This window comes from Poecilia mexicana, unplaced genomic scaffold, assembly GCF_051168715.1.
Source record: "Poecilia mexicana isolate PSO_F unplaced genomic scaffold, ASM5116871v1 scaffold_16, whole genome shotgun sequence".
Lineage (NCBI taxonomy): Eukaryota > Metazoa > Chordata > Actinopteri > Cyprinodontiformes > Poeciliidae > Poecilia > Poecilia mexicana.
The window spans coordinates 18,107,418-18,128,918 of record NW_028263385.1 but is presented as its reverse complement, the minus strand read 5'-3'; the positions used below and the strand labels follow the sequence as shown (position 1 = coordinate 18,128,918).

The following is a 21,501-nucleotide window of genomic DNA, read 5'->3' as shown; positions in this document are numbered from 1 at the left end:
ACACCTTAATTCTTCAAATACTATTATATCCCTTCTTTCATCCAGACATGATGTGTCTTTTCCTTTCCTCGTACAGACGTGTGTTCTGTCCGTCCCTCCACCCCCCAACAAGTGACCATCCTCCTGGTATAAAAGTGCTGCTCTTCTTCTCTCTGTTTCCTCCACCCACCTGATCTTTCATTCCCCCTCCTCCATCCACCTCCTAATACCCCTCTTCCTCTTCTCCGTCCACCTCTGATCCCATTTTTCCTTCTCCCTGTCCACCTCTGATCCCCCGTTTTCCACACTTCCCCTCGCTGCGATCCCTGCACTTATCCCAGGAGAAGCAAGGCACATCCCTATGTGTGAGCTGCGTTTGCAGGAGCCTGCATGTGTGGTGGCCCCGGGGCAGAGATGACACAGGCCCGCTGGAATGAGAGGGGAACAGAGTCTGGGCGTTCCTCTACAAACGCACTATTAAACCCGCTGAAGTACACAATGAGCTCATCTTAATTCAGGTCAGATGTACATCCTGCTTTCTCGCTGTCTTTTAATTTTTGCAATTTATTACCCTAGATACATCTGTCTGTCTACTGCTTAACTAACTCTGCGCATTACATCCAATGTGCAAACGGAGCCCACATTTTAGATGTAAAGATTGTGTAAAGACCCTACACTTTTACAGAGGATGGGCCTTCATCCTTAACACAATTTTGAGAAACATATCTAATCACAAACAAGAATGGGATGGTTTGGTTTGAATGGTGAACACCATAAAGTCAATGCTTTCTCTATGGGAAGCATTTCTTTTTACCTGCCATTGTATTTGCATAGGTGAGCCGATACAGTTTATTAGTATGCATGTAGAAAAAGGGGACTCCAATGCACAAAATATTTTGTACAAAAAAAATCAACAAAAGAATCTTACATTCAAATAACCATAGAAACAGCACAAGCTTAATCACTAAAAAAAAAAGTGCCTTCCAAGCCTTTCTTGTATAAATCAGACACTTGACCGACGTCACTAACCGACAGCAAACCATGGTCCTAAATAATCAGTAGGCATACCACCAAATCTCTCTGCAAAGAGGCTTGCAGCAAACCTGTTTGTCACCCGGGTCTTCGCATGAAGATGAGCATGTATTTGTGCTACTTCCCTGAAAGGCAAAAAGAAGGACCACAAGTAGCTGGGCGACTAAGGTGTGAAAAATTGTGTGCATTTAAAGCAGCATGGGAAACAAAACCACGATATGACTTCCTACAAAGCTCGACATGGTGCATGCAGTGCACCCAGGGTGGAACATCACCAATAATGCAAGCTAAGCTATAAATGTGACATCTAAAAGAAAGCTCAAAGGTTGTCTGCAGGGAGGAGGCGAACACTAAATGAGCATTGTGGATGGCGAGTTCGTACTGGTTTTAGATTTGCACATTTCTGCAAGTATAACATGACTATGCTATTTGATTAGAAGCACTAAACAAAATCTTCAACAAAACCTATGCTGGTTAGATGGTCACAAACCAAAGCTGAAGGACATACTAATTCAGTGGTTGGAGGGTTGCAGCTTGTAATTTCACACACTGATGGTAAATGATGAATCACTGGCTCATGCTGTACAGAGTTTGGCACCTACTAACCAACAGAGCCTTGCAAAATTATCCATGCATCTTTATTAGTATTATATCTAATTTAGCTAACTAGCTTAATGTTTTTAATCAGCATTTTATAAGACCAACACAAAATAGGGGCTAATTGTGAAATGGAAGAAAATCTAAAAAGTATAGAGGGCCTCAGAGGCAACACTTTGTAAAACAACTTTTTACAACAATTACAGTTGCAGATTTTCTGGGTTATGTCTCTACCAGCTTTGGTCATCTAGACACTGAAGTGTAGGTCCAGTCTTTATAAAATACCTCAAGTTAATCCAGAGTATCTGTGGACATTAAATTCCAACTCCTGCATCACAGATTCTCAATTGCGTTCATTTTCACATACCATGAAAACACTGCAATTCAAGCAAGTTCAAGTCTTTTGGATTTCCTAACAGATTTTACTGCTTTGTTTTTTTTATTTTTGCCATGTATTAACCAAGACCAGCCCCTTTCCCATGATGATGGTGGCATGATGCTGCCGCCATCATGTTCCTCTGGTAAGTGTTTTCTGACCAGAGAACCTTCTGCTACATGCAGTATTTGTTTCTCACATGTCCTGAATTTCTGAAATTTCATTTAAAGAAAACTCAGAAACCATGCATCATTTCCTCTTTGTAATAATGTCCTTCTTTGTGCTGGTCTGTCAAATAAAATCTAAATAAAATAAAAGAACGTATGGCTATGGTCATCCAAAGTCTTAATCTACATAACTGACATGTTTAGTTTTATGTCATAGAAAAGCATTAGAAGGAAACACATTGCAGAAAACATTTAAAGATGTCTTCAAATATTGCATAAATAAGTGATAATTTCCCGCACGTGGATGGCAATTTTTTTTTAAATTAAAGTGTCTGTGTTCATCTTTACTGTAATGAGTAGTGGAAACAAACAACTGGACTAAATTATTCTGTAGAGCCGAGAAAAAAAAGAAAGAAAAAAAAAGAAGAATGTCACATTTAATAGTTTGTGCCCACACCCATCTCTGCTCAGATCTCCACTTATTACAAGTCAAAAGGTTGAGGTTTCCACAAAACTCTGCATCTCACGTGGTTGTCCAGGACTGTCCAACATGGTTAACCGGGACATTACTCAGCACCAGCTGTGTGTGATCAGAAAGGCAGAGGGCATTCAGAGCCTTCCGTAGGAACTGACACGGGCTGCGGCGTTAGGATCTGTTGGCTGTTTCTTATGCCTGATTTTAACGCTGTTTTGTGTCAGCGAAGGTCCCCACAGACCCAGCTCGAGGACTCGGAGCAGAGGAAAGGAGAGAAAAAGAGAACGAGAGCAGTCCTCGGGTTTCACAGCTGCAGGCTCGACTCGGTCCTGAATTAAATGGTCTTGAGGAAAACCAATCCTAATTGATTCCAAGCCTCAAAGCTCTTTAGTAAACATTGTGAAGCAATGAAAATGACTTGTTATAATAATTCATTGGACGCTTACTCTGTACGCAGCAAAATGAGGAAGCGGAGTGAAGTGAGATTAAATTCATATCGTTAGTCTCCTTTAGTAACGAACAGCTGCTTAAAGTGTAGCAGTATTTAAAGCTTCATGACAGAGGCATAGATGCACCTCGCCATTGTTGACGAGGACGACCGCTATGTATTTCACAGTTTAAAAAAGTACTTTTGGTTGATAAGGAATAAAGTTCTTTTCGAATTTTTCAAAATCAGAAAAAGAAAATCAGAGCAAAAATCATTCGTTTTGCATTGTTACTGGATAACTTGGATATTTAAGCTCGTCACAGGGAATCACTGCTGGGATAACTGTTTCAGTTTTTGCAAAGCACCGTTTTTCATGTTGGGTGTCCTTGCAAAGAGATCCTGTGCACAAAGACTTTGGTAAGTCCTAATGTCTTCCTGTGGAAGCACTGATTTACATCCTGCTGATGTAAAACTTTCCAGCTCGCTTTTCTCCTGTGTAGATCGACTCTTCCTATCCATGTGTCAGGATTCATTAATCGCTGTAAACAAACTGCACTTCCACAGATTCATCACGTGGATGAGCAGCAAGGTTTTCTCATAGACCACGTCACAGAAGAAGTGACTTTTTTTGGTTGCCCTCTCTTGCTCCTATTGTAAATACGTGTGACGTTATTTAACAAGTACAAATTTCTCACCAAATTGCTTAAGATACGCGGCATATGCAAGCCGTGATGACAGGCAGAGAAATTGTGCATCAGAGAGGCAGGGCGTTCGTACTGACAGGTGAACTCAGGTGAAGCAGCGCCTAGCGAGGTCTCTGTTACTGGCAGTGATTTGCTGCTCCTCTGAGGGGATGAAATTCCATCTCTGTGCTCAACAAAGAGCCTGACGAGGTGTCAGTCAGGCTTAGAGATGGGCCTCCCATCCAATATTCAGCAGCTCCTCGAGCTGTAAATCTACACAGGACAACTTGAACACAGGGACCAGCTTAACACTGAGCCATCTCAATGTTTAACTAGGTAGCCACAGGCCTGGGTTACAATGACAAAGCCCTGGCAAAAGTGTCAGTGCAGCTGGAGCTAACGCACAAGGACTGAAGTAGGACAAGTTAGTGGTTGTCAAAGGGCAAAAGTATGAAGTTTGAAGCCGGATTAGGCGATAAAGCAAAACCCCGAAGGTGTGAACTCCTCGCAAAATGCTGCTTGACTCAAAATCTAGAGAATGAAAAAGAAAAGCGATGCATGGTGCGACATGGCATTTCACTAAGTTTACAGGGCAGACAAGGAGAGCTTTAAGTGATTAGCAGCCAAGAGACACATGTTAGCGCTGGAGGAACTGCATAGATCCACAGTTTGGGAGCGCAGCTAAATAAAGGGCGAAACCGGATGGAAATCTGCTAGAGGCTGCAAAACCATACGCCTGAGATATTCATCTGTTAGAAAGGCTCAGTCACAGGCCAGACTCAGATTCTGTGGCGAGACCTGAAAATTTGTCTCCCCAGTCGATCCACATCTAACCTCACTGGTTGGACAAGATGGGGAAAACATCCAAGGGTAGGAATACCTTTGTGATGTATTATTAAAAAAATGTGGTAAAAATTTTTACAGGGTCAGATTATGCCTGTACAAAGATTAGTCTGTAGTCTAAACAACCAAACAACCAGCTACACAATAAATGCTCAATTCATGATGATTTACTTTAGAGCTACGCTTCCCATTTGCAGTTGTGTGATGGTGACCGAAATTCTCACACAGATTTAAAAAAAACAACACCTATATTTTCAAACATGAAAATGCTAAACCATTATAAAGACACTCACGACTGAGGCTTGAGAAATAACCTCATCTAATCCTCTGAGACCTTTGGCATGCTCTGCTCTGAGACAACCTCGAATGAACAGTAAAACATGATTTTCTGGCCCCACATACAGCGCCCGAAATGTAACTAAACACTAACATTACCTCACAGACGACAGAGGGATGACAGCTGGCACGAACACAAAGGACGAGGCTCAGCCTAAAGCTGTCACCAAACAGGGCCACACTTGAGGTGAGAGAATACAATCTGCCACTTGTTAGATCATTTGTTTTATGGCAAAACTTTCTTACTACGCCCTTGTCAGTCGTAGCAAAACATGCGCTTCACGTAAATGGCACAACAACAACAACAAAGAAAGAGAAACAGACTAACAGAGTCTGTTGTTTGTGCTAATTTCTTTCTTTTTTTTTCTTTTTTTTTGGTTTTGTGTTTCACTCACCCTATCTGTCTGTTGGTGGAAGGAGCCTGAGTGATAACTGAGCTGGACTGGGGAGAGGGAAGGGCCTGCTGGATCACTATGCTGGTATCATGGTTGGCCATCCGTGCGTGGGACTGCTGGTGCTGACCTTGACCTGCTTGGCCATGCAGTGCGATGTTCTGCAAAGAGGAAGTGAGAGAGAGAGAAAGAGAAAGAGGGAGAAAAGCAAAGGTTGCACATGAGGTTAAGAATGAGTTTGAAGCACAAGTGTGCAGATTTGCAACCATTTAACTTTTCTTCCTCACACACCCATCTTTAAGCTGTAACGGATGTAAACTATGCTCTACAAGGTTTTCCACGTTCCATTTGGGACACGCTGACAGTCTAATGAAGACCAGGTTCCTTGGAAAATCTCTGAAGGCTCAGTCATGTATAATAACAGCCATTGCAAAATAATTCTGGTTTAACAACATTTTACATCTTATATGGTGTGTCTTTTTTTTTCTCATGTGGTGGTCCCTTCAATGGGTTCGTAAAGTTCTGGAATGTTAAGTACTTGCATCGTTGGCACAAATGTCACTTTAATTTTTGGCTTTTAAATTTGAACCATTTTTAGAAAGTTGCAGAGAAACGTTTTGGAGCCATTAGCAAGGCCTACCCTTGTATGAACTCCCTGGCAAAAGCAAATAAATTGTGTCCTGGCAAGGACCTGCTATTTAAGCGTTATCCGTTTTCGCCAAGTTTGAGGTCAGGGTCATTTTATTTAGAAGCTGTTCATCCTTCAGAAATTATTTTTAAAGGGTGTTTTCAGTCGTTATCCTTCTGCTAACGCCTGGTTGTCAAAGTATCACAGATCTGTAACATTAAACCTTTGAGCTGGTCCTGACTTCAACCCGATTGAAACTTTATGCCTAAAAATTAGATCAGCTCCTGGAATCCAACAGACTTACATGAAATCTACATTTTCTGACAAGATGAGCGATATCGTGACAGAATCATGTCAGAAGCTCGTTCATGACCACAAAAACGATGCGGTTTTCCTACAGCTTGCTCGGGGACATTTAACTAAACATGAGTATGTATGTAAAACCTTCAATTTGTTTTGATCAGAGTGAAGCACCTAAAATGAATTTTCAGTCATTTCTTGTTTTTAAAATTGAAGGACTTTGCTTTAAATCACGACAGTCGTAGTTCTATACCACCCCAGACAAAGAACCGTTAAAACAAAGTTAAAGATCCACAATGATGTTGTTGATAAGGCTATTTAAACCTGTGAGTGGCACTGTAGATCCACTTTAATTTAATCATTAAACTAAACAAAAAACATAAAAACCACAAGTTGTTCCTTAGTTTTAGTGAAACGCATAAACAAACCTAAGATAACTGTAGTTTAAATATTAAAACATTAGAAGAAGAGTAAACTTGTTAAACAAACACACAATTAAATCACTTGCCTAATCAAAATGCACTGTTGCACAATACATACTCATGTGATGTTTTTTTTTTTGTTGTCTTTTTTTTTTCATTTTGCTGGTTAACTTCAGCGTTTCAGGTGTTTGAGAGCTTTCGCTGCTTATCTCTGCCTATTGTGCATTTTACTCCTACATCGTCTTGCTCCGACTCGCCTCCTGCTGACTTAGCAGAGCCTCCCGTCATAAACCACACAGGCTGGGCAGGCTAGACATGGCTGACCTGAACACAGACAGGCTCCTGAGCCAAACTCCCAGAAAACAGCTTAGCTGCAGCATGCTCCGCACATGTTCCCAGACGTTAAATAAGCAGTCTGTCTTCTGCTGATTTGACTAGTATCCATGTCCCGGGTGAAGGTGCCGCAGGGCAGAGCTATAGCGCATAAACGACGATGTCCTCTGGCGGATGTAACATTTTGGACCTCCGCTTTCATGCAGGACAGTCGGGCCAGTTTGTCTGGTTTTGCTGTTACAGCCAAGATGCTGCCTCAGTGGTCTGACTTTATTTCTTGGAAGAAATGTGACTCCCTCCCCTGAGAGTACGACTGAGGAGCTGCTCGAATTTACAGGTGAAGAACCTGATCTGAGGTCTCTCTTCACCTGAGGTGGATGACAAATCTTTATCTGTTAGACCTCGTCTGTCACGACTGACTAATACATACCTTAAACAAAAAAAAAAGGTGAGAATAGAGGAAGGGATAATAAAGTGCACAAACATTTGTGGTCATCGGCTTCTCAAAAGGGAGCAGTGTGGTTAGGTGAGGTTTTAGGGTGTTTTCTTAAATCTATTTGAGAGGCTTTATCAGCTCACATGGTGTAGGCATCTATTTGTGACAGATGGTTGCACAGATAGCGGTTTAAAACCCAACCCCGGTGGAGGGTTGTGGCTTTGGGTTTTTCTGGGGTTTTGGCCTGAGGCTTTCCCCTCTGCTATGCAGTACCTGCTTACTGTCTTCTTCTTCTTGCGCTTTGCAGAAGTCCTGCTCAATGGAGCAGTCCAGGTCACTGAACAGTCCGACCTCTTCGCAGTTCTTCAAGAATCGGGTCGGCGTGGGCGTCTGGTCTGGAAGTCAAAGAACATTTTGTCGAGCTTAAAACACTCGGCGTCCTAACAGTTGATAATACTATTTAATCCGCCAGGCTACACAAGTGCATGCGCGTTGGCAAGAAATTGTTCTCAAGCTTTGTCTTGAAGGAAACATTTAGCAATAAAACAGAAACCGACACACCGCAGAACATTGTGTCTGCAAGAGAAGTAACATCCTTTCCAACATAAATGAAATGATGACAGAAACATATTCCAGTATACTTGGAGTTATATTGAAATTAAGCTAATGGTCCCCCCCTCAGGTTTACAGAATATATGGTGCTTTTAAAAGTATTCACCCCCTCCCACCCCCCCAGACGTTCTCCACATTTCGTCATGTTACAACCACAAACCTCAATTATTTTATTGGTATTTTATGTGACTAAAAAACACAAAGGAGTGAGTAATTGTGAGATGGAAGGCAAAGAATACGTGGTTTTTCCACATTCTCAATGAGGCTTGCCAAGACAATTCCAACAAATGAATATAACTTGTTCTACACCCTTCCATTAAGGTTGTTATCAAGTTTGAAGGTGAACTTTGGCATCAGTTTCAAGACTAATCGGTCTTCTTCCAGGATTGGTCTGAGTTAAGCTCAGAGCATCTTCATGTCAACTCTGACCGGCTTCCCTCTCCTTGCTGAAGAAAAGCATCACCACAGCATGATGTGTTCATTGTTATGTCCAGTGTTATTTTTCCTCCACGCATGCTTTTTACTTTGGTCGCATCTGAAAGCAAGACCTTCTTTCACATTATTGCTGGGTCCCTTCATGGCTTTTGGAAAACTGCAAATAGGACTTATTCAGGCTTCCTAATCAAGGTGTAGGTTCATGTCTTAGTAGGTTTGCATTTCTACCTCGGTTTTTCTATTTCCAGATGATTTATTTATAACAAAATCCTCTTTTAAACTTTTCCACAATTTTATCCCGGTGCCTGACTGCTGTGTTTCTTGGTCTTCATGAATCTGTTCACCTTAGAAGTCTTCATTTTTATATTGAGATTAAACTAAGCACAAGTAGATTACATTTACTAATAAAGCAACTTGAGAAATTTGTTGCAATAGATTTAATTAGGGGATTGACAAATAAAAGACATTGTGTCATAACAAGAAAAGGTGTCTATGGGTTGAAGGCACTCTAAGTTACCATCACCCATTTGGTTTTTAAAAAAGCATTAGAGAGGGAGATGCTCCCTTGACAGCACCATTTTTACCGACAAAGAACAGATTCCTCCCGCTGAGAGGGGGGTCTCAGCCGAAATCTGAAAGCTGCAGCGTTCAGCTTGACGTTCTCGGGCAGGGGGGTGAGGGGGGTGCCCACATATCAGGTTTCAGACAGTTGAAGGTGATTTTAGGATCACGGTTCTTTCAAAGGCTAAAAGCATGCTTCATGGTCTGTTTACTCATTCTGGCTAGACTGGGGATTGACACAAACTTTCAATATGACTAGTGAACCCAAAATACAGTTTTATCCAGAGTAAGAGTGAGATATTAATTTAAGCTCTAACTAAAAAAAAAAAAGGAAGCTATTAATTTTTATCCAGGATGCTGCCCAGTGAAAAGCAAACGCTCTTCACTTTATTTTAAAGCTAAGGAGACTGTTTAGACACATTACCATGTGTGACTAAGCTCCAGCTTATGGGTAATGGTAAAGTGCTGACCATTTTCTCCTGAGTTTGACATGTAATTCAGAGAATTTGTAACACAGACAGAAAACTATGAGACACTCGGCCTGCAAAAGCTGATCCTGTAGTCCAAACGGTGTAAAATAATAGAGGATAGAATCTGGTTTAGCTAGGCAATAGCTGGAGAGGCATAGTCTACAACACCTCAAGGTAAGGTGAATATAATCGCTTATACTTAAAAATTAAAACTTTGAAAAAATTTGAAGATGTAAATTACTCAAAGTGTTATACAGGAAAAGAAGCGCAATATGGTGACCACAAACGGTAGGAAGAGCAAGTTCCTGAGCCGTAGGCTAACAAACCGTATGATTTACGTTACCTTAAACAGCTCGTATAGGACTAGCCATAAAGGTTTGCGATGACAGATGAGTATGTCTGTGGTTGAGTCACTTGTGGCACACCTCTGCATCAGAAACTTGCTGGGCTGCAGAAGCAAATCGGTCTGCACTGATGCCGACGTAACTCACCTGATAACATGTTGTCGTTTTTTATGGAGGGGAACTTAAGGGTCATCTCATGTTTGTGGCGATGAATCATCAGATGGTCCTCCGTGGGAAAACGCTGTTTGATTTTAAGACCAGGAGGTATATGGAAGAAAAAAAAGCAAGAACAGTTAATGGAAGGGAAAATAGGGTACTTTAGACAATTGCCTTTACTTTAGACCAAAGCAAAAATAAGTTGGAGAAACCTCTTAAACTAGAAAATAGATGCTAGATAACTGGTGTAGCGCTAAATATCATACTCTGGCTGTTTACTTTGTAATTAGATTTGCTCTTTGCTCTGTGTGCTGTTAAGTAGACATGTGCATATAGACATCCTGTGTGACTCTCCCCAGATATGCGTTTATAGATATACACTAACCTGAGAGCAGCCAGGAGCATTGCACATGAATGGCCTTTCCTGGTCTGAGTTCATCCCTCTGGCCAGCGTCTCATAAAACTGCAAGAGAAGACATATAAATTAATGAAAAAGGGAACCTGACTGACTCTAGATCCCCTGCCAGCTCTTTAAAGAACAAGCACATTGCTTGGTTTAATCTTGCTAGAATCCACCAAAGTTAAATTTGGTGGACTTTATAAAGTAACAATTTTGTTACTTTAATCCAAAGCCATTTAAAATCAAACTATTAAAACTTACACCAAAAGTTAGAGCTGCACAATTGATCAAATTGCAATCATTTGCCTAACATAGTAGTTGCAGTTTTGCATGACGTTATATTTAAAGTGAGACACATTACAACTCTGCAATAAGATAACAAACATGGCCAGCTGAACAGACACTCACTAGACCTTGACAAAGATTTTGGAGGGCAAAATGCTTACGCACGAGTAAGGCAGTGGGGAAATTACATAAACCGTTAATATTATTTATTTAAGAAATACAAAGAGTAGATTGAGAAAAGTATTTGCAAATGATGTCCTCATCTTAAAATAAAAACATGAACATCACAACAGCAGCATGTTTTCCATTGTAATATTACCCTGTTAAACAATATACATGCAGCATCTAACTAAAATGTACAATTACCAATAAACACAAAAGCTTTAAGGTTTACTGTAACTTTTGATAAATTATGTATTAAAACATGTCTTAAATATGTAATTAATCATTAATCTTAAGACCAAAAACTGTTGGTCTTTTTCAGATACGACGCCAAAAATTCCTCTAACTTTAACACTCATCTGTATTTTACAGTCAAGTGACAAAATAAATCTTTAATGGAAAATATTTTTAATTGAGTCACTTTATATCTTCATCTTTTTAGTAATTTCTTGCGATATTATTGCACTTAGTTGGTACACTTCTCTGTGGAAAAATAAGAAAGGGAAGTGGTGTCACAGCATACAGATATAATTAGATGGCAGAAGTCCATTTGGTCTATGATAAACAACCTTAAAAATTAGACTGCACTCACACTAACAGTGTGCTACAAGAGTGCATGAGCTCCAACTTGTCAAAAGTAAATGACTTCAGCTGTTAATTTAGGTTTTACGAGAGAAATAGAGGACAAAACATCTCAGAAAGATGTGTTCCTTGACTCTCTTATTTACTGATTTAAAAAAAAGCAATAAAATGGAACCGTGGCATAATAAAAAAAGGAAAGAAATGCACATTTCAAAAATGAAATTGTGATCTTCATGTATGTGTGAAATATAAATTGTTTACATTCAAACTTTGGGAGGTAACCAATAAATGACACATAAACGACAGGTAAATGTGGTGTTTTTTTTTCAGCTAGTCTAAACAAAAACACTAAAATAAAAAAAAGTTATAATAAAAGATGATTAGCAAATCAGACCAGTCTTTCATATATAAACAAAAATAATTGTTTCAACCTAAACCTAAGAAAAATCTGTGGTGATGTTTTCCATTTTTTGTTTAAAGCAAATAAAACAGTAACTGTCTATGCTGAGTCTCTCTACTTGCTAAATGTTGGCAGTGCCTCGGACAAGCAAAACCATCAAAAGGGTGAAGCTCACAGTTAAATGAAATGCAACATTCGTTTATGAGTGATGTATCATTTTAAATTATTCACAGATACACAAGTTGTTGCCTTTGTTAAACTTTTAAAACAACTTCATAACACATTTTGAAGAGCTCTTCACATGATTAAGAGCATTATTATACTCTACAAAAGATTAAAAAAACACTTAAAACCCTTTTCAATTAGTGCATTATATTTTAGTATCAAATATTAACATTTTCCAGGATGATAATGGTTCATGGAGAGATACGGAAGTGCAGCCCATCAAGATTATAATGCCAGATGTTAACACAATTTTAGAATTAAACCTTCAAACCTATTTTATCTTTAGTACTTTATGACAAACAAGTAGATCTGTTGGTGTGGAGAACGAGTTGAAACATTACTGGCATGAAGTGTCAGTAATTACATTACTGTTTTGTTATGACACTGAAATAAAATTTAAAAAAATCCCGTTTGATATCGGAACATCATCAAAAGCTTGCGACTTTGTTACATCACCTGTCATATCACCGACCTGGAAAACATTCATTAATCACATTCTTGATTTTTTTTTTTTTTTTTTTTTTCCATTTCTTGTTTGCTGTAAACAGTTTTACGGCGGTGTGAATCACACATTCAGCAGTCACATTTATCACTTTTTTCTCTTTCGTATTAGCCTGTCATGCGTACAAGAACTGCAGCACACCTGTGATTTAGCCAGAGCCACCCTTTAAACTACAAACATGAATACTTTCACACACTATTTAGGCATCCCTTTTTTCATGGGTACAGGCTATTTCCTGAAGCGCCGTCAAAACACTCTAATATTGTGTTATGTCAAGCAGCGGTGTTTGCCTAACAAGTTGTGTTTCGTGAGCAAGCCTGCAAAACAGGGTCTGGACAGGGTCTTTCTGTCAAGAGAGCAAAGTGATCAGGTCTTACTTTCCTTCCCCCCGGTCACTCAGTCCCCTCTACACGGGCTCTAAAAACTCACCAGGTCTCCTTTGCTACAACAAACACAACCAATTCTGCTGATCTGAGCTCCAAGTTCAAACTAAAACAGAGGATGACAGACAGCCTGTTGGACCAGAGCCTGCGGACCTGTCGTTAGAATCATTTCAATTCTGAATCATTTCTGCCACTTTTTTTGTTAACTCAAATGAGTTTTCTACTGTTTCTGCCACTTGTGTGTCACTCTGTTTATTTTCTCATGATCTATTTATACAGGTTCAAGTGGAATGATCATATCGCTGCTTGCGGAGTAAACGATGCACACAATTATCAATGGAAATTATTATTTAGAATCAGTTAAGTCCTTAGCATGAGAATTAATATAAAGGCCGAAAAACCCATACTTCCGGTTCCCGAAATTGGGTTTGATTATTTCAGCAGAGTTACCAGGAAATCCAAACCATATGAGGCATAAAACTCAACTGTTAATTCCAAAAATGCCTTTGCGAATTCCCCAATACCTCTCACACTTCAGATTATCAGTATTCAACACCCCTCTCTTGGAAAGAGCTCTAGGCCCACATTTTATATTGATGTTTTAGTTTAGCGAAGGAAATTTGGTTACACTATAACATTAACTAAACCCTGATGTGAGTGAGCTGAAGGATTAGGGTCAAGCGTTTGGTTTCAAGAGGAACTGGGGAGGAATTCTCCAGGTAGACCACGCATTAGAATTTAAACAATATGGTGAGGAAAAGAGGGGCTGAGGTGCAAAGAGGTTAAAGCGAGCATGAACACGCAGGGCAATTCAAATCTGTACGTTCCTATAGCCTTGGCTTTTGACAGCACAAGTTCAAGGCAGGATTACGGCGATCCCTGAGGCAGAGTTTCTGGCCTTTTTCAAGACAGTTTCTTCAACTTCTGCTGCAGATCCACTCATGTAACAAATAACTGATCTAAACTTGATTTTATTGCAACTGTCTTGCACAACAGAGGAAGTTACCATTGCAATAAAACCCCTAAACTGGAGAAACACTTTGATTTCAATGCAAGAAATCAGAAATAAACCTGAGAGTTAAAAGTGCTACTCTGGAACAAAAGCTCTGGGGCCAGACTGAACTGTCACTTTACCCCTTTTCTTTTCTTTTCTTTTCTTTTCTTTTTCTTTCTTTTTTTTAACATTAGCTCAATCATTACAAAGGAACCCTGAGCACTGGAAGCAGCCATCAACAAATAAACTCAGTTTGGGTCACATTTCACCAGTGCAATCAGCCTCAAGACTGCAATCAAGCCTGTGTAAAATATGGAAGAAATCTGTAGCAAGGTACAAATTAAAACAAGCTAGACTTCCTGCACTTGCAGGTCGCAGTTGTTAATGCAGTTGTTAATGTTTTTGTGACATTTTTGCCTATTTTTGTTACAAATTAAGTCCTAATTTAAGGTATTTAATTATTTCAATGAGATTTTGCAGTCTGAGCAGTTCCCTTGAAATTTACAACTTTTTTTTTTTTTTTTGCATTTATAAGGTTCTACTTTATCCCTACAACGAAACAAAAACATGTCACATTAAGCATACATATGTTTCGTTTGCTGCTAATAATGAAAAGTTAATCTGGAGTTTCAATAAGCTATTTTCGTAGTTAACCTCTCTACTAGACAAAAACATTTTGCTTCTACTGAGCAAATAAAACCCAGACTTTGTACCTAATTTCATTTACCAAGCCAATTAATTAATGTTATTAATTCAAGAAATCACGAGGTAAAACAGTAAAACCGGAAGCATAATTTAGAGTGTACATGAAGGAAAAGTGGTTATTGGCAGCGCTGTCACATAAACATAATGACAGCGGCCGAGGGGCAATCATATAATTAAAGCGTGTTTCTTCCCTTCGAGCCGTATAGCAACAAAGCGCGCCTCGTCAGCACAACCTTCCTGAAAGTAGCCCTCAACATCTCAGCGGTTAATCAAATATCGACGAGCCTGCAGGATGACGTAATGTTGCTCACATTATGCTTTTCGGGGAAAAATAAAAAGAAATAACAAATGAGAACTTCAATTTAATAATAATAATAAAATAAAATAAAAAAACAGAAGCGTCGTTTGTTTCTCTTTAACTGGCATGACAGCAGCAGAAGCGTTTTCCAGACGATCATTGGTGAACCGCAGCACGCAGTGTCCGGGACGGTCGCCGGCTGCGCTTTATCCCTAAACGGGACAGGCGTGACAATGATGCAGCGATGCAGCTCGGAGAAAGAGACTAAACTTGATAGAAGCGCCAGCGTGAAGTGAAATGAGCCCCGCTGCATAAACCTGTTTAGAAGTTGGAAGCTGGGTGAAGTGAAGTGGGAGTGAAGTGAAGTCCATGCAGACTATATGAACCGAGAGCTGCAGCGGCACTTGACTCCGTGTCAACTTCAACAACTGTAAATACAAGCCCACACTTTGGCAATGAAGTGAGATGACAATCCGTTAAATCTAACAAAACCCGCGGGAGACAGCGGCTGTTTTAGCTGCACGCCTGGATCTTTGCAAAACAGGAAGAAAATCAACATCTTCATCCAAACCGCTGGAGCGAACAAGAAAACAAGCTGTTGCATTTCAGAAAAAAGTCACCCAAAAAAATCGCTTTAAACAAAGTCAACAAACCTGCAGAGGCTCGTGCAAGAGGGTCTGCATGGTGGCAGGGCTTTCAACTTACCAAACAAGTGTAGAAAATGTGAAGCAGCCTCTGAGAAGAAACCACGTTGGACTGAGAAAGGATTACAATGCGATCTATTTAGAGAAGCATAACGTCACCCCGGGGTGACGTCACGTGGGATTCCTGAACTTCTAAATCATAGCGGGCCCTGCGCGAGGGGGGCGGCGCGGGCGGAGTGGGGTTAGTGGAGGAACGCCCAGAAGCATGGACGGGACACCGGCTGGTCCTGGAGTGGGTGTGGTGCGACACAGCAGGATGACCACTGCTGACCAGTAAGACAGGCGGGTGAGGTGACAGCTCTGAACTGGGCTCAGGACGCAGCAGCTTGATGCAGGAGAAGGCTGCATCATAATGCTGCAAAATAATTTAATTTATTAATTTTACTATTTTAAATTCCACTAAATAACTCTTCTATTCCTGCGCATGCGCTTTTAATATATCCACAGAACGGGACGGGGGAAGATATTTGGTTAAATTTAAAATAGGTTTTTATCTCTCTCTCCCTCTCTTTCTCTCTCGCTTTTTGTCATATCTATCTATCTATATATATATATATATATCTATATATATATATATATATATCTATATATATATATATATATATATCTATATATATATATATATATATAGATATATATGTGTGTGTGTGTGTGTGTGTGTGTGTGTGTGTGTGTGTGTGTGTGTGTGTGTGCGTGTGTGTGTGTGTGTGTGTATGTGTGTGTGAAATTTATCCTAGATGTATAAACCAGCCCTCCTGTTTCTTCACCTGTTGCTGTGCACTACCTGTCAGCTGGCTGAAAGAAGGCCCCTACACTTTTCCCATGTCTACAACAAAAACAAAGCTGTTTGAAAATAGCAAAAAGATAAATATTCTGATAAATAACCCCATAAAAACACCATAAAATTCAACTACTTCTTATTATTTATTTTTACTTAAATGATTTTTGCAGATAACCTTGCTATAACTGTATTAAACTGTACTATAACAATAATAATAAATGTGATATTATTTTAGCCACATTGGGGAAAATTATACATTTTCTGTTTCAGACAAAAACAAGTGGTTTTATTATATTTTCTTTAAAAAAAAAAAGTAACCCTTATAATGATAACCTTTCTGAATGAACATGTGGCAGTTGATTTTCTGAAACGTCTGCCTTAGCTCCAGCACATTAGGAGAGATTTAAACATCTGCGTATAACACTTTAGAGTTGCAGCTCCGTGGTGACCTGCTGGTGCCAACTGGCTGTTATTTCTAGGGCCACAGACAGTGGTAGTAGTGAAGCCATCCTGCACTCCAGGGATTAATGACTCCTCACACATTGAGAAATGTTTACCACTGGCCTGCGACCACTCCACTAGACACACTAAGAGCTCTGTCACCGAAACAATAACGCAGTCTGAAAGGCTCTCATAACTCAGGGCCTCTCCGCCTCTGTCTTTTAACCAGAGCTTTAATCAACATTTATGACATCCCTTTGTCTCTTTATTGCCAATATATTTCCCAACGAATCCAAACATTATGCTTCTAGAAGAACAGACTATTAAGGCTGGAAAGAGCCGATACAGTTTGGGTCAGTGACCCACACTAAAGGAGATTTGATCTATATTATACTAACCCTTTCATGATTATGCCTTTGTGCGATGCTTTTGGGTAAGATCACCTTGAAGAGCCAGTGAGGATGATTGCACCAGGTGTGTAAAGGAGGAATAACAAAAGCGTTTTAACATCTTTCTGTTTCTAAAAAGAAATACTGAAACCTACACTGATGGGAGCATCTGAGATCTGATTCTGAATATTCTGCTCATTTGTAAAGCTTAGAGTTGCATCACTGCTTTGTGATTTGCAGGTTTTAAATTGTGCGGTTATTATCTGTGCCTCGCATGCATAAGTGTGGTCACGAAGCCTCACCATTTTAGCTGTTTTCACAAAATATACAGCTTGGATTAATTTTAACTATACCATATTGTATTCCTCTAGAATCCTGACGATAGGTTTTGGATCCGAAAGGGCAGGAAACATCTTCAGCTCATCACACAGCCCCTCATTAGGATGGCAGAGAGGGGAAGACTAGAGCAATCAGGCCCTATAGCTTCGTCTCTGGGTAAAATGATGTCTGGCAACAAAACTTATATACAAGGTAGATAATAGCTGTTGGTGCAGAGTTATTTGGGTTTTCGAGGCAACACTGAATTTAGAAAGTATTCAACTGAAAATAAACCAGTTTTGGAAAAAAATAAAGCTAAAGCTGAGCAATAGTACAGGAAGAAAAGGAGGGACATAATGATATATTTTGAAACAAGAATACTTAATCTTGATTGACTGGTATTCTTATGTAAACTGCTTGTGGTTCCAACTTAAAAAAAAAAAGTGGTAGGTAGTCAATGGCGAGACATGTTGAATGACTGGTTATTTGTCACAATAGCTGTAAGTCGGCAAAACTTTGAACAGAGTTGTGATTCTATTGTAGAGTTAAGCTTGAATGCAAACATACAAAACTCAGTTTGCCCTACTGATCACACAATAAAACTGCTTGTGTACAGTGCAACACACAAAATGCAAAGGTAAACAATCTCTCTTGTGGAGACTAAGAAATGTAAAACTGCTAAGCCTTCAGGTGGAATTAGAAACTCATTTAATTGTAATTTGCAGGTTGGAAGTTTAAAGGTAGATAATCTTAGGGATTTTTCTATATACAAAAAGTGAACCCTATAACAATTAAGTTTTAAGAGGCAGTTCAGTGAGATGACTCCTTAAAATTAAAGAGTACCATCCTGTATGCCAGAAAATGGATTCTGCATGTTTAGATGTGTTTATTGTGAATATAACAACCCTGCATAGAAAAAGATCAAATGAAACTATGGTCTTATTTGTGTTAATTTCATAATGCAGTGGTTCTTAAACGTCTTATGACAATATGCTTTCTACTTTCATCATAACAAAAATTAAAATAAAATATGGTAGCACAAAACTCGCAAACTCGCGATGATATCTGACACAAACCAAGAAACTGCTTAAATTTAATCAATTATCCAATTCAGATGTACAAAAGTGACAGATTATCTCATCTCTGGCAAATAAACAGAGTTGTGCATCAACGCAGAACTGAATGCAGGATTTGTTTCTAACAAATTAAAGTGTTTTGTCCATTAGCTCTACATGTTTGGTTGAAGGGTGTGGTTTAAAAATGTGATGATTCATACATGTGTTGCTGAGAAGTGAACCACATACCACATGCTGTGATCTTTGTTCTTCCACTATCTCACACCAGCTGCACAAAAAATGGAGATAACTTGAATTAAATTTCCTCTTTTGCTTCTTTTTTCATAGACTTCAGCTTCCTCAATGTTTTTTTTTTATATATATATGTATATATATATAATGTTCTCTTCAGCACTTGTCCTCTGAGAAATGTCCATTTAGCAACAAGATTGTAGTTTTTTTTTTCTTTTGAATCACTTGTCAAACCATACTTTTTAGCTTTACATCACAGGTCATTTTACATCTTTAACAATTCATGGCAAATTATTTTCTGAGCACCACTAAGAAGTGTCTGAAAAATGATGTAAGTTGCTTGATTTTGTAACTTTTTTTTTTTGCCTTCTTTAGCATATTTCACCATCTTCACAAGTTTCATAGCCAAAGAAAACAAAGGTTACCAAGGTAACAATGACAGAAGATTATAGAAAATTGTTTCAAGATGGCACCCCTCTCCCAGCACTGTTTGATGTCCACATCATTTAAAGTTGAATGAACGTATTGTTGGTTGTCTTGATTATTTACTTATAACCCATACTTCCTTGCTTAGCTGTCTTTAACAACGCTAAGTAGTTATTCATAAATAAATAAAGATGATTTGTTAAGCACATGGCTGAGTAATTCTTAGTAAGTTGACATTAATCTTTGCTATATAAGAAACTGAAAAGGGAAAAGGTACCTTTCCTAACTGAAAAATTAAAGTAGTGAGGGAATCATTTTACTCATGAGCTCATCTTTCTTAGCTGAATTACAGGAAGTTTGTTGAATGCAACGCTTTATTTAAGAATACATTCTAACTTTAAAAAATTAAATAAATAAATGAAATCTCTGGTACACCTGTTACCTCATCTGTATTTATGGGGTGCAACAAGTTGAAGAGCAATAAATAGTTATAACTATACCCATCAAGTAAAATAGTAAATAAATAATTGGAACAGGCAGAGCCAGCATTTGTAATTGAAAACATCCAGTTCTTTGAAAAATGACAGCAATGAAATGAATTGACAGCGTTTTCCGGTAATAACAAGAAAAACTGTTTGACTTTGGCTTCAAGTGTGAAAGGCATGGAGGCATGGAGTCTGTGAATATAATGGAATAAAATGAACGAATGAATGAATTCATTAATAAATTACTTTTTAAAATGGCACCTCCAATCAATGAATATTGTAAAATTACTCTCATTTCTGGGCAAATTCATATTATTATTATTTTAAAAAGCTCACTTTAAAGAATTAGACCTACAGGAAAATTCTAAATATTAATTCATACATGGTTAATGTGGAGAGGTTGATATTATCCTTGTAAATATTTTCATCATTTCCACCACACCACTAAAACAGACAATGATAGACTGTCAGTTTTAGTTGTTTTTATGGTAAGCTGTCATAAAACCTACATGCTTTTCACTGTATGAATAACTCTAACCTACATACAGTTTAAGAATAAAAATGAACTATCAGTCTATGTAGCTCTCAAATATCCAAATTAATTTAATAGTACTTTGATACCATTAACATGAAAGTACCATGATATAAGATAATGGAGGAAGAGCACTACTAGAAGTTACTAGACTAACTTAATTACTTCATGGACATGATTTTAACTCTGGTTACCTTAAGGTTGTGAACTTTACTAAAAGTAAATGAACTGATGTAAATCACATTTATTCCCAGACCAACACTGCCACTCTGTGGCCATTAGTTGTTTTTGAGCTGCTTGTTGATCCATAACGCAGCACTAATTGCTGAAAATGTTTAAATCTTGGATGAAAAATAACATCTGGAGTCATTTCTAGAAGTGATTGAAATTAAACTCTGAGTTAGTCAAAGTTGGTGCAGTTGTAATGAAGACTGGACAGTTATTTAAAAATAGATGATAGATGTATGTGTTTAATGACTTCAGGCTGTCTGTTTTTTAGCAGGCTGCAAAAAATACATTCATTAACGTTAACACTGTTTCATTTGTTAAAATCCTTTTTGAAATTAAAATACAAATATTTAAAACAATCCTTTTGGTATGTAAGTAACCAAGATTTTCACTGGAAAACCAGGGCTTAGATAATAAATATGTAATATTATTTTGAACAGCAAAATGTAACTCCCATAACTAAATAAAGCCCCTCAACCATACCCTGAATATATTTTAGGACATATGTATGTATAGGGATATCTTATAATATCTTATAATATCACTCTGTGGCATCTTGGATAAATACATAACCATGTCTTTATCATTATTATTTTTACAGATGTCTGTTGTCATGGTCAGATCAAGGTGAAGTTGTGTTTGTGGGTAGTTAGGGCCCCCTGCTGGCCGCATGTGAATCTGGATTCCAACAGAACAAACTGAGCTTTTTACCAACAGGAAAAGTCATAGTTAAGCTAACAGAGTCTTGGTTTTAAAGTGCATTAACAAAATATTTTGTTTGTTTTTAAGCTGGGCATATATTTCAGGCAAATTCTGCATGCCTACTCAAAGTTTGGAGTAAAATGAGAGATGCTGTGGCAGCATGACCTCAAACTGCCAATGCTGGTAAAAACAATTAAGCTAACACAACCAATTATTGGGTGAGGAAGACAATTACTTTTTCCAGGAAG

General features: G+C 38.6%; 1 protein-coding gene across 1 annotated transcript in view; it reads right to left on the bottom strand.

Moving 5' to 3' along the window:
• creb5b (cAMP responsive element binding protein 5b) overlaps positions 1–10,464 on the bottom strand; it is a 39,488-nt gene extending 29,024 nt beyond the window's left edge. Inside the window, exons 1-4 of the mRNA XM_014994418.2 lie at positions 10,390–10,464; positions 9,996–10,089; positions 7,700–7,821; positions 5,311–5,468 (exon numbers count right to left, since the gene is read on the bottom strand). Of these exons, the coding sequence (XP_014849904.2) occupies positions 5,311–5,468; positions 7,700–7,821; positions 9,996–10,089; positions 10,390–10,443 (428 nt within the window). The 5' untranslated portion in view covers positions 10,444–10,464. The remainder of the gene's footprint in view (positions 1–5,310; positions 5,469–7,699; positions 7,822–9,995; positions 10,090–10,389) is intronic.
• Positions 10,465–21,501: the final 11,037 nt, after the last annotated feature.